A 13,647-nucleotide genomic window follows, 5' to 3' on the forward strand; every position below is an offset into this window, starting at 1 on the left:
TGGGTGACTATTTACAGCTAGAGGCGGTTAAGTATCCAACTCGACGAGGACCTCGCAATGTCAGATTTGTCGTCGGCCTACTTGCGGTTGTGTAGCCCACCCAAAGTCGCTTACAGGCGAGTGGAGGGCGTCAAGGGTTCGGCCAACAACCTTGACAAGTGGGGTGGTCTCGATACCATGCAGATGCAGAGCGCAGGCAGCCGTTCATTTCGAATGATGGGATGGGTGGGCACACCAGCAGACCCAGGGAAGAGAGCGAGGCCAGCAACACCAACTGGGTTGAGGGGTGCGCAGCTGCCACGCGCGTAGCGCACATCCAGGTACCAAGCTCGGTCGTCCAGGGCTCCAGGCAAAGCTTGTTCTAGCACCCAAAAAAAACAACAATTGCCGCCCCTGGCGTGCCTGCTCCTGCGTACTGGCCGTGCTGGCGGGCTGGGCTCGCTGGCTGACTCCTGCAATCTGGGACGCAGGGCCTGCTGCGGTTGTAGCCGCGCGCCAGCGGGGGGGGGGCTTGGGGGGGCTCGGCCTCTGCCCGACCGCCGCTGACGACTGCTGATCGGTGTGCACGCGCGGGGCATGCACAGCTCCACCGACCCACCGTGACACCTCTCCCGCTCGCGCAGGAACAGCGCGGCCTAGTGCACCATGTGGTCTGCGCGGATGCGTTCCACTGGCCTGGCCGGCCGGCGGCAGTTGGTCAGCGGCCCTCAAAGCCGCCCGCACAGCTTGGTTTCACCTGTCCGAATCATGGCCTACGTCGCGTCGCTCGCGTCTCCAAGCAACCTTGTCCAAGTCGTTCTGCAGGGGTTCCAAAGGTGGGCGGCGTGTCATCTACGCGCCTGCCCACGCAGCCACAATGATCTACAGGGACGGATGGGGCAAGTCCCATTGGCCATGACAAGCCGCAGTCTGGTGACTCTTGCCGCTGCATGGGTTGTGATCGGGTACGCGCAGCCGTCGCGGCGGGGGGCGGCGAGGGGGGCGGCGTGGGCGGCGGCGGGGGCGTGGCCGGCGGCGGCGTAGCAAGCTCCTTGCTGCCCACCTGCCAGGGGGAGGGCCAGAAAGAGCCGGAGCACATCACGGCCCTGTCGCAGAAGAACCTACGTCGGCGGTCCGACGTCGGGCTTGCGGTTTCGGGCTTTCCAGAGCGCCGTGGTTGGCCAAGCGGCCCAAGTCGCGCCCCGTCCGACCGCCGTGCCTGTGGCTGCTGCGGAGGCCCCTCGCAGAGATTCTGGCGACGACGACGAAGGGCACAGACGGCGTGGCGTAAGCCAGCTGGCTTCATTGTCGCCTCGCCTCGTCGCGGGCCTGGTGGGCGGCTGCCCGGCCCGCCCGCCCGCCTGGGTGGACGGCTTCTGCGCGGAATGGCCAATACGGAGGCGCCCAGGCGCCCAGGCGAGCGATTGCGCGATTGCGAATGCAGCGCTGGTACACCCGAGCCCCGAAGCCGCTACGCGTTACGCCCGCCGCCGCCGCTGCTGCCGCCGTCCGCCGTCGCGCGGCCGACACCTGCGCATGCCCCGTCCACCCCCCCGTCCATCTACCCACTCGCGCCCACCACTCCCCCTCGCCAACTCATTCTGCCGAATGGTGGGCACACCCTCGCTGCACGTCCGAGGTGGTAGCGCATGGGGCACATGTCACAGTCGACGTCACGACCGCCAGCCCCCCGGCGGCAGCCCATGTGTTGTTGACATCATGTTACCCACTGCTGACTGGACAGCCCCTCCTATCGCCGCCACTAGCGCTGTCGGCTGCGGCTATGCCAGCTCTGCCCGTCACACAGCCGATGGCGTGCACTTGCGCGAGGGGGTTGGGAGCAGCCAGTGAGGAGAGAAGAAAACCATTGTTGATCGGCGATAGAGAGGGAGCAAGGTCGTTGGAAAAGACCCTGCGAGGAGGTCGTTGGAAAAGTCCCTGCCTGCCTCGAGGTTAGGTTAAGGTGACGTCTCGACGGCGCCTCGGGCACATGGTACGTACACCGCCTCGCTCGCTACCTCCCCTTGTCCCTCCCCCCTTCGCGTCGCCGGCGGGCGCGTCGTACGAGGAGAGGTCACCTGCCCACTTTGGGCTAGGAGTAGTGGTGCAGGGCCACGGCATGCATGACACAGGGGCCTCTGTAACTCTGACGTGGTGCTCGGTGGTGCTCGGTGGCCTCTCTATTACATGGCCGTCTCGGTCAGGGCTGCGGGCTGACAAAAGGGCGATTAAGGTTCTATGGGCTATGCGAGTTAAACTAACAGACGTGCGCAATGACCTGGGCTATTATGCAGGCCCCTGTACCCCTCACTCATCGTGCGCAGCAAGAAACAGCTGCCCACCACGGGAATCACTACTTGCAGCCACAGAGACGCCTCGAGGCCGTGATGCATGCGAGCCAGGCACGAGGAACCGGGAACTCCTAATGGGCCGATGCGGTACGCGAGCCGCGGAGCTGCTCGCACTGGTGCCACTTGATGTCCCTCTGGATGCTGGTCTCGCGCCCAAGGCAGGGTGGTACCTCGCTGGCGACCTGCGATCATTTCGGAGAATGCATCAGCTCGGGTTGCCTCGGGTAGGGGTGGGCTCATTGTGCGCCCGACACGGGGTGCCATGTGCTCCAACGACTCGTCCGAATCCACATCCATCGCGTCCCAAACTTTGCCAGCTTTACGTTACCGCGCGCCCAGTGTGCTGCTTCCGGCTAGGCCACGGCCCTGTGCCAACCTTGGTGCCATCATGCAATCGCTGGAGTCGGGACGGTATTGTCTTACCGCTTTCCATCAATGCACATTCGCAAGCAATCAAACGCCCAAGAACTTGGCACCGGGGGATGAGAGGAGGGGAGGTGCATCCGAGGCTACCGAGCACTTGGCACCGAGTGCGAGCGCAGTAAAAGCTGTGAGGGGCAAGAGCGGGGGGTAGACGTCGATCCCCCGCGTCTTGGCTCGGCTCGTGGCGGCCACCCAGGAGCGGCGATCACTCCAGCGGGCGCCACAAACCTTGATTCGCTTCCATGTTCACTTGGCCATGTCCATCACTCGCGACAAGCGGTAGACGAGCACGGCGGGCGAGAGCCGGGTCGTAAGATACACGTCGGAAGCAACTTTGGGTGCCGTGCCAAGTCGTGCCGCATTCCGGTACGCGGTATGAAACGCTCGCTGCCCGCCGGGGATAACGAGCCAAGGCTTGGCATGGCCATTGTTCTCTGGAGTCAGTACAACCCCGTATCGAGCGCTCGGGTGCAGATGTGCCAAAGTGCATCCGATCAGCAGCCGACCCGGGTCTGCCTGCCGAACTTTTGCGCCTGCCCCTCTCGCCACGCGTACGAACAGACGAGACTGGCTCGGGTCAGCGGCGCGCGGCCGGTGGTCACCCTCGTTAATCGAGGCTGGCTGGGCAGGAGACATTGGCATGGCCACGGCAGGACAATGGCTACGTTGTACACCGCCACATTAACCTTGTCGTGTCCGGCGGGCTTGTTACCGCCAGTCGAGGGGGTTCGAGGCTGGCGAGGGGGTGACAGGAGGGGTAACAATGGTCCCCGCGCGACGACCCCTGTCGCGGTCCAAAATTAGTCGCGGTGTGTCTCCGGGCGCCGCCGAGTGGCGCCGGTGGTGGGCGATCGACTTGACTCGGTCCTGCGACGTGCGTGGCGAGGGTGTGGCTGGCGTGTGTCAAGCGAGGCAGACGTGTTCGGGGCAGTGTGGTCCGGGGTGGTAGTTGGAGTCGGTGTCGGCGTCGGACATCGGACGTCGGCGCCGCGCCCGCCGCCGACGCCGAGCCCGGGCCGCCGTCGCCGACCGAGGCCGCCGGCCGGTCAAGATTGGCGCTAGCTATCGGGCGAGCTCCACTCTGGTAGCTCCAGCTGGTACACGGCGCTCCGACGGAGATGGCGGGCGACAGAGCACCGGCAGCCCTGACCACGAGCGGACAAGGTTTTGAGTTGGCAGATAGATCTCGCGCGCGGCGAACACTTTGGGGCTGTCACGGCGGTGCAGCAGCACATGCAGTGGCTGGAATCATGACGCGGCAGGGCGGTGGGCAAGCTCGTTGCGGCGGCGGCACGTAAGAGATAAGCGAGGCCAGCGGAAATTTTGGTGGAGCGGCCGCCGCCCACGGCGACTCCGGTACGGAGGGTCGCGTCGCCCGCGGCGGCTCGAGCACGCCATGCAGCGTGCCCTCGGAGCAGCGGGGCTGGAGCTTGGTGCCCAGCAGCGCCGAGCGCGACGGCAGCGCCGAGGGGAATGGCGTGCGCTGGCGCCGGCGTCGAGTCGAGTCGAGCTGGCGGTGCCGCAGCCTGTGGCGCAGTGTGCCACGCATGCTGCCGCACTTGAGGGCACTAACCCTCACGACAACGTACCACTCTCGGGGCCACTAACCAGTCTCCGCCGGCGTGTGTGCACGACAACGTACCACTCTCGGGGGGCACTAACCCGCCCTGCCGGTTTGTGTGCGCTCGGGGGGCACTAACCACGCTCCGCCGACTACGGCGTCGGCGAGCACTTGGAGCTCTAGGGCCCCCCTCCCGACACATGTCTCGGCCCAGCCCGTCGGCGCTGTGGCGCGCGCGTGAGCCAAACAACAGGCGTGGCGGGTGCGTGGGCGGGAGAGGGTGGCATGGGCATAATCTCCGACTTCCAGTGGAACGAGTTGTGGAGCAGGGTGGCCGGCCGCCACACCGGGCGGCGCTGGTCGTGTCACGCGTGCAGGGGATGAGGTCGTGAGCCAGCGAGTCACCTCGAGTGCGACGATATCGGGCTCGACAGGCCTGGCAGCTGGCAGACTGGGTCGGAGAAAGGGGGGGGGGGGGGGCCACGAGGCGCCGGCGCCAGCTCGCGTCCCTCGGCGTGGCCGCTGCACTCGCCCGAACCGACGGGGCAGGCGACGCCGGCCGCGAGGCGCGCGCGCTCTCCGTCGCCATAGCGCATGAGGCACCGTCGCCTCGGAGCGGCCGCGCCGTGATATCTTATCCTCTGCGGCGAGCGCCGCCTATGTAGCGGACAGCGGCTCGGCCCTGCCGACGGCCAGCGTGCTGGCCCACGCCAGACGCGTGTCCATCCTCGTCCCAGGTCTATCGTCGTCACTCGTTCTATCCTCGTGACAATTCCATCCCCGCGGCAGTTCTATCCTCGTCCCAGGTCTATCCTCGTCGCAATTCTATCCTCGTGCGCCGTATCAATCCTTGCACCGGCGCGCCAGCGCACCCACTCAACGCCAGCCGCACCTCGAGCCTCTCGCTATCGGTGCTACCCCGCCCGCTGGCGCCATCCCCGTCCGCGTGCACTCTCCCCCTCGACGCCGTCTCCTCGCACTCTGTCGCGTCCGTCCGCGCGCACTCCAGTGCAAGGCACGCACGCCCCCGAGCCCCGTCGCCGACGCCGACGCCGGCCACCGCGGCGGCCCCACCGCCCCGCGCCCTACCAGCCGCCTCATCGCACCCCGCCGCCCCATCGCGCCTTATCGCCCGAGGCATGCTCGGCGGCGCTGCAGATCTGCAGGGGTGATTCCAGTGTCGTAAGCTCGGCCCCATGTGGTCGGTCGTGTGAGGGACGCATCGGCACGCCCGACGCAAACTCCCCCCGCTCTCCCCTCCTCCCTTCTTCCCGGTTGGACGTGGCACGAGGTGCTTCGATAGGCCGCGCAGGCTCTGGCTCGCGTGCCCCCTCTGCCCTGTGGTTCTCGGCGTCATGCTTGATATACTGTGGGTCGTGGGCCTCGGGTCGGGGGCGACTTGCGTCGCCGCCTGCGCCTCGGTACCCCCGATGGTGGGCACCACGCCTATGCCACCTCCCACGCTAGGCCACGCTATATCTGCATGCGAGATCCCGACAGACTACTCGTGCTCCGGCTCGTGAGGGCCGACGCGATGTGGCGCCGAGGCATGTCAGTCCTAGCCTCCGTTCCGGCTGCCACGCTCATGCCTATTCCTGACCAGCACATTCATCGCAGTTGGATTGCACCGTCAGTCAAGTTGCACCCGCACAGCTGCCCACCTCCCTCACTGCACCCTCATTTTGCGCCGTATTATTCATTACACAACGCCGTTCTATCGACGGCTCGCGGCTCGGCGTCGCTCGCGACACCAGCTACGGACAACAGGTGGACTCTAATACCACCAACAACACTTCTTACTTGAAGTTCTTGCCGTCGGCCCACTCACGGCCGTCCTGGACAAGGTCCCAGGCGAGCGAGGCCTCGAAGAACTCCTTGTCGGCGGCGTTGCCGAGGTCAAGGAGCTTGAAGTCGTACGACTCGTAGTCGGGGGCAACGTCAACGACGGGGATGGCCTCCTTGCCGCGGAGGATGAGGATACCAGTGATGACCGAGTCGTTGTTCTTGCCGAGGACACCGACCGAGCCGAAGAGGTATTTCCTCGAGGCCTCGAGACGGTTGAAGAAGCCACCAATCTGGTTGGCCGACATGAAGACGTGGGTGAGCTCGTCGTTGTACTTGAAGTCGACCTTCCAGATCGAGAAGCCCTCAGCGTCGTAGTTCTTGTAGAACCACTCGATCGAGCCACCGGCACCGCGGGTGTCGAGGTTCGAGTACTGGCGCTTCCACTCCTCAAGGTTGAACGACGACTTCGGGAGGTCGTCGAGGGGGTTCTTGGCCTTGACCTCGGGGGCGACAAGGGGCTCCTCCTCCTCGGGCTCGGGCTCCTTCTTCTTGGGGGCAGCCTTGGGCTCCTTGGCGGCCTTGGGCTTCTCCTCCTTCTTGGGCTTCTCAGCCTTGGTGGGGGGGACGAAAGCGGGCTGCTTCTCGGCGAACTCGAGGCCCTCGTAGACCTTGGCGAGCTTGGGCGAGCGGATGACGGTGTTGACGTAGCGGACAACGTTGGGGATCTTGGCGCGGAGGGGCGCGTCGATCAGGCCAGCGAAGGCGTTGGCAACGGCCGAGGCGACGAAGACGTCGGCAAGGGTGATGCGCTCGCCAACAAGGAAGGTCTTCTTGAGGAGGACCTTGTCGAGGACCTGGAGGCGCTCAACGGCGTCCTTGACGATACCGTCGAAGATGGCCTTCGAGTAGGGGTAGACACCGCGGAGGATCTTGCCGGCAACGCCGAGCTTGATGAAGATCTCCTGGTCGGCAAACGCCTGCCACTGGCGGACCTCTCCAAACTCCTTGGGGTCGGTGGGGATGAGGTTCGAGTTGGGGGCAAGGGCGGCAACTGTGTCGTGTTAGCGGTGCGTGCAGATCGCACGGGCACAGCAACGGCAGCAACAGCAACGCAAAGGGCTCAGAGATACGCGGTACCACCCGCAAAAGTTTGTCGACACAAGTCATTAAGACAGGGATAACTGAAGATAAGTCTCATCATAGAAGCTGCCCTTGCTTCTGCGTTGCTGCTGCTGCCTGCTGTTGCTGGCCTTGATGTCACTCACGGTAGTCGGCGATGGCGGCAGACTCCTGGAGGAGCGAGCCGTCGACGCCCTCAAAGGCAGGGAGGTAGCCGAGGGGGAACTTGGCAAGGAACTCCTTGGTCTTGTACTTGCCGTCGGCGATGTTGGGGGTCGAGTCGATGGTGACGTCGAGGCCGGTGAGGGCGACGACGGCCTCGACACGGCGGGTGCGGGGGTTGCCTGTGGGTCGTGTCAGCGGCAGCCTCTACGCCCGACAGCAGCGACGACAAACGTACCAGGGAAGACGTGGAGGGTACCGACGGGGGCCATTTTTGCTACTTTCTGCCAGAGAAGTCAGCGACTGGGCGAGGCAAAAGAAAGACGGGGCAACTGACTTTAGATTTTAATGGGAAAGATGCGAACAGGACAGTGCGAGATGAATTTTCCAGCAACACGCAGGGCGAGGCAGCACGCAACAGGAGTTGACAGTGACCACAGCCAGTCAGCCAGCCAGTGGCCCCTACCCCACCAACGTGGTCCAAGCCGCCCGCCAGGCCGCCTGCCGCACACAATCTCACCTCATGCCCGCAAAAAAATCACCAGCCAGGCACCTGGCGCGAGCACGGCGTTTCACATCACAATGCCGAAGTGTGGCGTAATCCACGCGCCTGATTTCGACGATTGCCCACAGACCTATGCACAGATATCCCAGGCTACAGCATATACTACATACAGTTATCCCAGGCGGCGCTTCTTCTGCACGCCCTTGAATGCCTGAGTGACATTGTCAGCAAACAGCAGCAGGTCCCATAGCGGCACAGCACTCACCACATCGTCTCCGTCGTCGTCGGCCAGCAGGCGGCGCCTCGTGGCTGTGGCAGGCAGAGTGCCACGCGAGAGGCTCATGCCCTCATCGTTCAGTGTAGTCGAGCGCGCGCCAGTGCCCGAGCCACGCGCCGTGCTCCTGCCACCCGCACGAGTGCGGGCCGTAGCGAACGGCGTATCGTCGTCGTCCGAATACAGCACTACCGGAGCAGCCTGGGTGCCGCGGCGAGCACGCTGCGTCGGCGGCGCACGCGTGCTTGCCCTGGTCGACGAGCCACGCCCAGTCTTGGGCTCGGCGACCTCACTCGGCGCCGCACTGGATACGTCCGAAAGCGCACTGCCAGCCCGGGTCCGGCGCGAGGTAGGCGCAGACAATACGGGGCTCTGAGTGTTCGGCGTAGTTCCTCTGCGGCGCGTAGACGGGGCAAGGGTCGGCACATCGTCGTCATCATCCTCCCGGATCTGGGTGAGAAGCCGGCGCCTCGAGGTGGGGACCAGGGGCATGTCGTCCTCCTCGGCTAACTGGGTTGCCAGAGTCGCCTGGCGAGATTGCGTCCGCGCCTGCGTTCCACCGCGTTTGACCTGTGTCATCGGCTGCTCGGTAGGCCAGTACGCTGGTATTGTCAGCCACGGCACCTCTCATCCACTTACGCTCTCCCATCTCCGCACTGTGGGCAGTCTGCGCCGCAAGCTGCAGTTGCAACGGCTCACGTCGCACAATGTTCTTCTGGGTCTGTCAGCGCACACGCACTCCGCTCGACCAACCTTCTTGAACTTCTTGAAGTTGACCTTTCCGTGGTCCTCCACAGCGGCAACCCTCGCTCCCCCATCCTTGCGCAGAAGGTCCTTGCGGACGACCTCGATAAAGTTGCCCCGCAGCTGGTCATCAAAGTCATTGACCACTGCCCAGTCTGGATGGTCCTGGGGCAACATTTTGGCTGCACCTGCATTACTCTTTGCCTTGGCACCCGGCTTCAGGATTCGCAGGTTGTTGAACTCCTTGTCGAGTTCGTCCACGGCCTGCTTCTTCTTGACAGCCGTGCGGATCGCCTGAAGGAAGCGCTCGTCCTTATCGACCTGTGTAGGCGCCTGGGTCGCCCGCTTCTTTACTGCCGCGGCGGTCTGCTTGTCGCGACCCTTTGCTGGTGGCGCTTCCTCGAGTTCTTCTTCCTCTTCTGACGCAGGCTCCCGCACGGGCCTGGGCGGGGCACGTTGTGGAGATACACGTTCCGGAGAAACGCGAGCCTTCTTGGCGGGAGGCGCAGCCTCCTTTTTAATGTCACGGGCCGATTTGAGTGCCTTGGCGACAAAGTCGTTCTCCTCGTCAATGTCCATGAGCTCCGCAATCGAAGCAGTGTTGACCGCTGAGGCTTCTCCTTCCTCAGCCACCTGCTCCATCCTCGGGCGCTTGGCAGGTCCTTGTTCTAACGTCGATGATCCCCGCTTCGTCTGCTCGTAGAGCTTGCGAATGTCTTCTTCCTCTTCCTTCTTGCGCAGCGCGTCTTGATAGTTGACAGTGGTGTCAAATCCTTCCAGGAAAGTCGACTGGGTGGCTCCACCTGCGCGCCGCTTCAACCGACCACCTCGCGTAGCAGTGCTTGACGATGGCATGAGCGAGGCAGCAGGGGTGTCGACGTCCATCGAGTCTGGAACTCGCGAGCGCAAAGAAGCGGAAGGCTCGGAACCGCTCGAGACCTGGGTGAATAGCTGCGTTTCTTGGGCGTAGGATGCAGGCACCTGAGACGCAGGCTGCGACGGGGCCATGTCCAGGTCATCGTCGAGGTCGATCTTGACGCGGCCTGCTCGGCGTTTCAGGGGCTGGAGAGTCAGGTGGTGCACGGAACCTCAGCGCCTACCTTTGCTGTCGGCGGCGCCATGGAAGCCGTGTCATCAGGGTAGGTGGACGGCACGACATCTGGACGCGTCGATTCTGGAGGATGAGACGGGGCGCGCGACGTCGAGCGGGACGCTGCTCGCCGTGGAAGACGGCCTGTGGACGGGCCTGCCTTGGGGGCGGGTTCTGGTTCTGGCTCGGCCGGTGCTGCGAGTGCTTCGGCTGGTGGAGGCGCCGATTTAGTCACTGGGGCTAACGCCGTCGCAACGGTCGCTACCTCGTCCCCTCCAGTGTCTGATGAGTGAGCCCCGCTCCCCAGCGCCGACTTACTCTCTACAACGTGCTCAAACCACTCTCTCACACCTCCAGTCTTGACAGCGCCCCAGATGATAAGCCCAGATGTACAGAACCACTTCTGACTGCACTCGTTAGCCACGCCTGCCGTGTCCAACTCACCTGCCACAAGGGCCGACAACCATGTCCTTGACTGTTGATCCTTGCGCTTCGAAATCCTTTTTCAGCGGGGCATGCCAGACGACGAACGGCGTGAGGCCCTCTTCCTCGGCTTTCTGCATCGCGGGCTGGATACGGTCGATGAGTTCCTGGGGCGACTTGAGTGGGGGCTGAATGACATTGACCTCGTCATACCCCGAGCCCATGGCAAGGAAGTACTTCTTGTCGACGATAGCCTGGCGGGTTAGAGAAAATGAGAGCTGAGGTAACCCACCCGCTTCGGGTTCTTCATCACGATCGCCTTCCACCCCTTGAACAGCGTGCGGTTGGCCTTCTTTGGCTTCCACAGCTCGGGGTCACTCCTCACGTTGATCTTCTTTGTCGACTCGTCCAGCGGCGGCTCGTAGTCGGGGTCAGAAGTCGAGGGGACCTCAAAGCTATCCTGAGAGTCCGCGACCGTCTTCCAGCACGCCCGGAGCCGTAATGACAGCATGGAGAGCCACGCTGGAACGACAATAGGTATGCCGTAGCACACTGCCAGGTTATTGTCATGCGACGACTTGAGCGCGGCGGCGATAACCACTTCTGGAGGGTCGTTGACGTCGAACGACTCGGTCCACGACAGGCCTGGGTGGCGGTCAGGTCCTATCGACGTGATACCACTCACAGTACTTCCGCAGCGTCGCCTTGAGTTCGTCACTCTCGTCCTTCATCCGGTCGTAGGAGAAATGCAGGGGACACCACTGCACCCTGGCGGGTTAGCTCACTCTCGCGAACGCCACCCACGAGAACCATGCCTCGGCACCCAGCTCGACGCCCTTGCCCGGCACGAGCTCGACCTCTCCACCGCCAGTCTGCTCCTCGACGCGGTAGTCGTCCTTGTCGATGCTTCCTGGTTCGCCGTCCTCGCGGGAGAGTAACTTGAGCGCGTTGTACGCGCCGCTCTTTTTGGGCTCGGGCCTCCACATGAGCTTTGGCGGGGTCGTGTGCTGCCTACGTCAATTGGGAGGGAAGGGGCGAGCCAACTCACGTCAGATGGGTTCCAGTCGCCCACTTCCAGCGTCCCTTCCTTTGGGCGGAGGTAGCGGCTGTCGAAGCGCATATTGGCCGCCTTGTCACGGCCTACCGCGTACGACACCTTCTGTTCGAGGACGAACCGAAAGTCTGAGGGAAGGTGAGTGGGTCGAAATGATTAAGACACTTACGCCTCTGCCCGTTGACGGGGCCGACAGCAGTCACGATAAGCATGGTGCTTTGGGCCTTGCTGCCAGCGACGAGGGCTGTATGTTATGAGATGAGAAGGACGTTGTGAAGTCAAGGCGCGATACGCGCTGCTGCCGATCGCCATGGCCGCGGAACAACAACTCACTCGCGTCACTTGGCCGCGGAGGTGCCTCCCAACTCCGTTCCATCACATACGCCACCCAACCTGGCAGGCAGTCGCCGTCGACATCGCCTACACCGGCGTCATCGACACATCGACATCCTTCTCACACCAACAGCGTCGATTATTGCTCATTGCGACTCGGCGTGGCAACTGAACAGCCCTCCTCGGCATCCCTACATCGTTGGTTCGACGCCTGAAGGCTGAAGGCCGACACTCCCTCAAACCCCTTACCCCACGGCCCCACCTCCTACCATGAAGAGCTTCAACCGATTCATCTACGGCCCAACAGCAGAAGAGCGTGTGCGCGAGTGGCGGAACAAGCTGCGGAAAGAGCAGCGCCAGCTCGACCGCGAGATCATGAACGTGCGTGTCGGAGAGTCGGGGGAAGGTGCTAACACGACACAGCTCAAGCGACACACGGACACCTCGCGAGGCCAGCTCAAGGTCCTGGCCAAGAAGAACGACGTCAAGTCGGCCAAGATCCTCGCCAAGGAGATTGTGCGTGCCAACAAGCAGCGCGATAGGCTCGAGTCGAGCAAGGCGCGGATCAACAGCGTCGACATGCAGCTGCAGCACCAGTTGTGTGAGTGGGCCCAGCTCCAAGGCCACTGGCTCTTGTCCTGGCGCCAACGCTAACCCCAACGCAGCCATGGTCAAGGTGACCGGCGCATTCCAGAAGTCGACCGAGATCATGAAGCAGACCAACGCCCTTGTCAAGCTCCCGCAGCTGTCTGCGACAATGCGCGAGATGTCGATGGAGATGATGAAGGTGGGTGGTGCTCGTATGTCGATGAGTGAGCACTTACACCGCAGGCCGGCGTGATGGAGGAGATGATGGAGGAGACGCTCGAGGGCCTGGACGACGAGGAGCTCGAGGAGGAGGCCGACGCCGAAGTCGACAAGGTGCTGTTCGAGCTCACGGACGGCAAGCTTGGCCAGGCTGGGCGTGTGGCATCCGAGCTTCCTGTGAGTTTGCTGAAGCTTCGATTCACTGTCGCAGCAGCTGACCCCCGCAGCAGGAGGACGAGGAGGAGACGGTGGCCGAGAATGCGCGCATGGAGCGTATGATGGCCGACCTGCTGAGCAACTAGCGGCAGCCACTGCCGTCCATCTTCACCCGCACGCCCATTGTACTTGTCGCCCGCGCTCTGTACCACCATCGATATCATGCTACATACATAATGTGGAGCTGCGGGCCGTCCTGGGCCATGCGCGCACGCGTGGGAACGCGAGAACTAACTCTAGTATAGCGAGATGTGGCGCCTAGTCGACCTCGACGCCCTGGTCGCGGAGCTCGTTCTTGGCCTGTGCGACCTCGCGCAGGAGGCTCTCGTAGGCCTCGGGCGTGTCGTTGAAGCGGAGGAGGCCGAGGCCGAGGGACGAGAGGGAGAAGGAGCCGAAGGCGACGAGGAGCCACCAGGGGAGCTGGGTGCGGGTACGAGCGAGCCGGAGGCGAGCGAGGGGCGTGTCAGGGGAGGGGAGGGGAGGGGTAGCGATCATGCATACGAGGGTGCAGGGGGGGGTGTCGGGCCGGGCGAGCGAGGAGGGAGGTGTCAGCGCTCGCGTCCAGGCTGCCGGAGCCAACTCACCACGGCGAGGATCTGGCTGGCCGTCTCGGCCGCCAAGAAGGGCACGGGCAGGACGCCGAGCAGGAGGAGGAGGTAGATGATGGTGGCGGGCACGGCGGCCGCGACGAAGCTTTTGCCCTTTGACATGGTGTGGGTGTGGGTTGTTGTCTCGTCGTGTCGTCGTTGTTGTCGTCGAGGTGATCGTCGAGGCCCAAGTGACACGCATGACGCATTTGCTCCCGCCGTCGTCGGCCTCCA

The 13,647-nt window shown here is 63.7% G+C and overlaps 4 protein-coding genes across 4 annotated transcripts; 1 reads left to right on the top strand and 3 right to left on the bottom strand.

The window, feature by feature from the left end:
• Positions 1 to 6,110: 6,110 nt before the first annotated feature.
• Q8F55_006551 (uncharacterized protein) lies at positions 6,111 to 7,652 on the bottom strand (the record flags this gene model as incomplete). Its single annotated transcript, XM_069355010.1, has 3 exons — positions 6,111 to 7,150; positions 7,365 to 7,562; positions 7,619 to 7,652. The coding sequence occupies 3 exons, from the start codon at positions 7,650 to 7,652 to the stop codon at positions 6,111 to 6,113; spliced, it is 1,272 nt and encodes a 423-aa protein (XP_069207081.1).
• Positions 7,653 to 8,057: 405 nt separating this feature from the next.
• Q8F55_006552 (uncharacterized protein) lies at positions 8,058 to 11,682 on the bottom strand (the record flags this gene model as incomplete). Its single annotated transcript, XM_069355011.1, has 12 exons — positions 8,058 to 8,096; positions 8,151 to 8,761; positions 8,799 to 8,874; positions 8,913 to 9,965; positions 10,004 to 10,275; positions 10,312 to 10,400; positions 10,438 to 10,670; positions 10,709 to 11,061; positions 11,102 to 11,184; positions 11,221 to 11,423; positions 11,465 to 11,598; positions 11,640 to 11,682. 12 exons carry the CDS (start codon positions 11,680 to 11,682, stop codon positions 8,058 to 8,060), a joined length of 3,189 nt encoding a protein of 1,062 aa, XP_069207082.1.
• A 391-nt stretch (positions 11,683 to 12,073) lies between these two features.
• VPS24 (Vacuolar protein-sorting-associated protein 24) lies at positions 12,074 to 12,912 on the top strand (the record flags this gene model as incomplete). The annotated part of the gene is made up of 5 exons (XM_069355012.1): positions 12,074 to 12,184; positions 12,227 to 12,404; positions 12,469 to 12,590; positions 12,635 to 12,787; positions 12,838 to 12,912. The coding sequence occupies 5 exons, from the start codon at positions 12,074 to 12,076 to the stop codon at positions 12,910 to 12,912; spliced, it is 639 nt and encodes a 212-aa protein (XP_069207083.1).
• A 172-nt stretch (positions 12,913 to 13,084) lies between these two features.
• Q8F55_006554 (uncharacterized protein) lies at positions 13,085 to 13,536 on the bottom strand (the record flags this gene model as incomplete). The annotated part of the gene is made up of 2 exons (XM_069355013.1): positions 13,085 to 13,246; positions 13,411 to 13,536. The coding sequence occupies 2 exons, from the start codon at positions 13,534 to 13,536 to the stop codon at positions 13,085 to 13,087; spliced, it is 288 nt and encodes a 95-aa protein (XP_069207084.1).
• Between the last annotated feature and the right edge of the window lie 111 nt (positions 13,537 to 13,647).

Source organism: Vanrija albida, assembly GCF_041260175.1.
Source record: "Vanrija albida strain AlHP1 chromosome Unknown contig_5, whole genome shotgun sequence".
Taxonomy (NCBI): Eukaryota; Fungi; Basidiomycota; class Tremellomycetes; order Trichosporonales; family Trichosporonaceae; genus Vanrija; species Vanrija albida.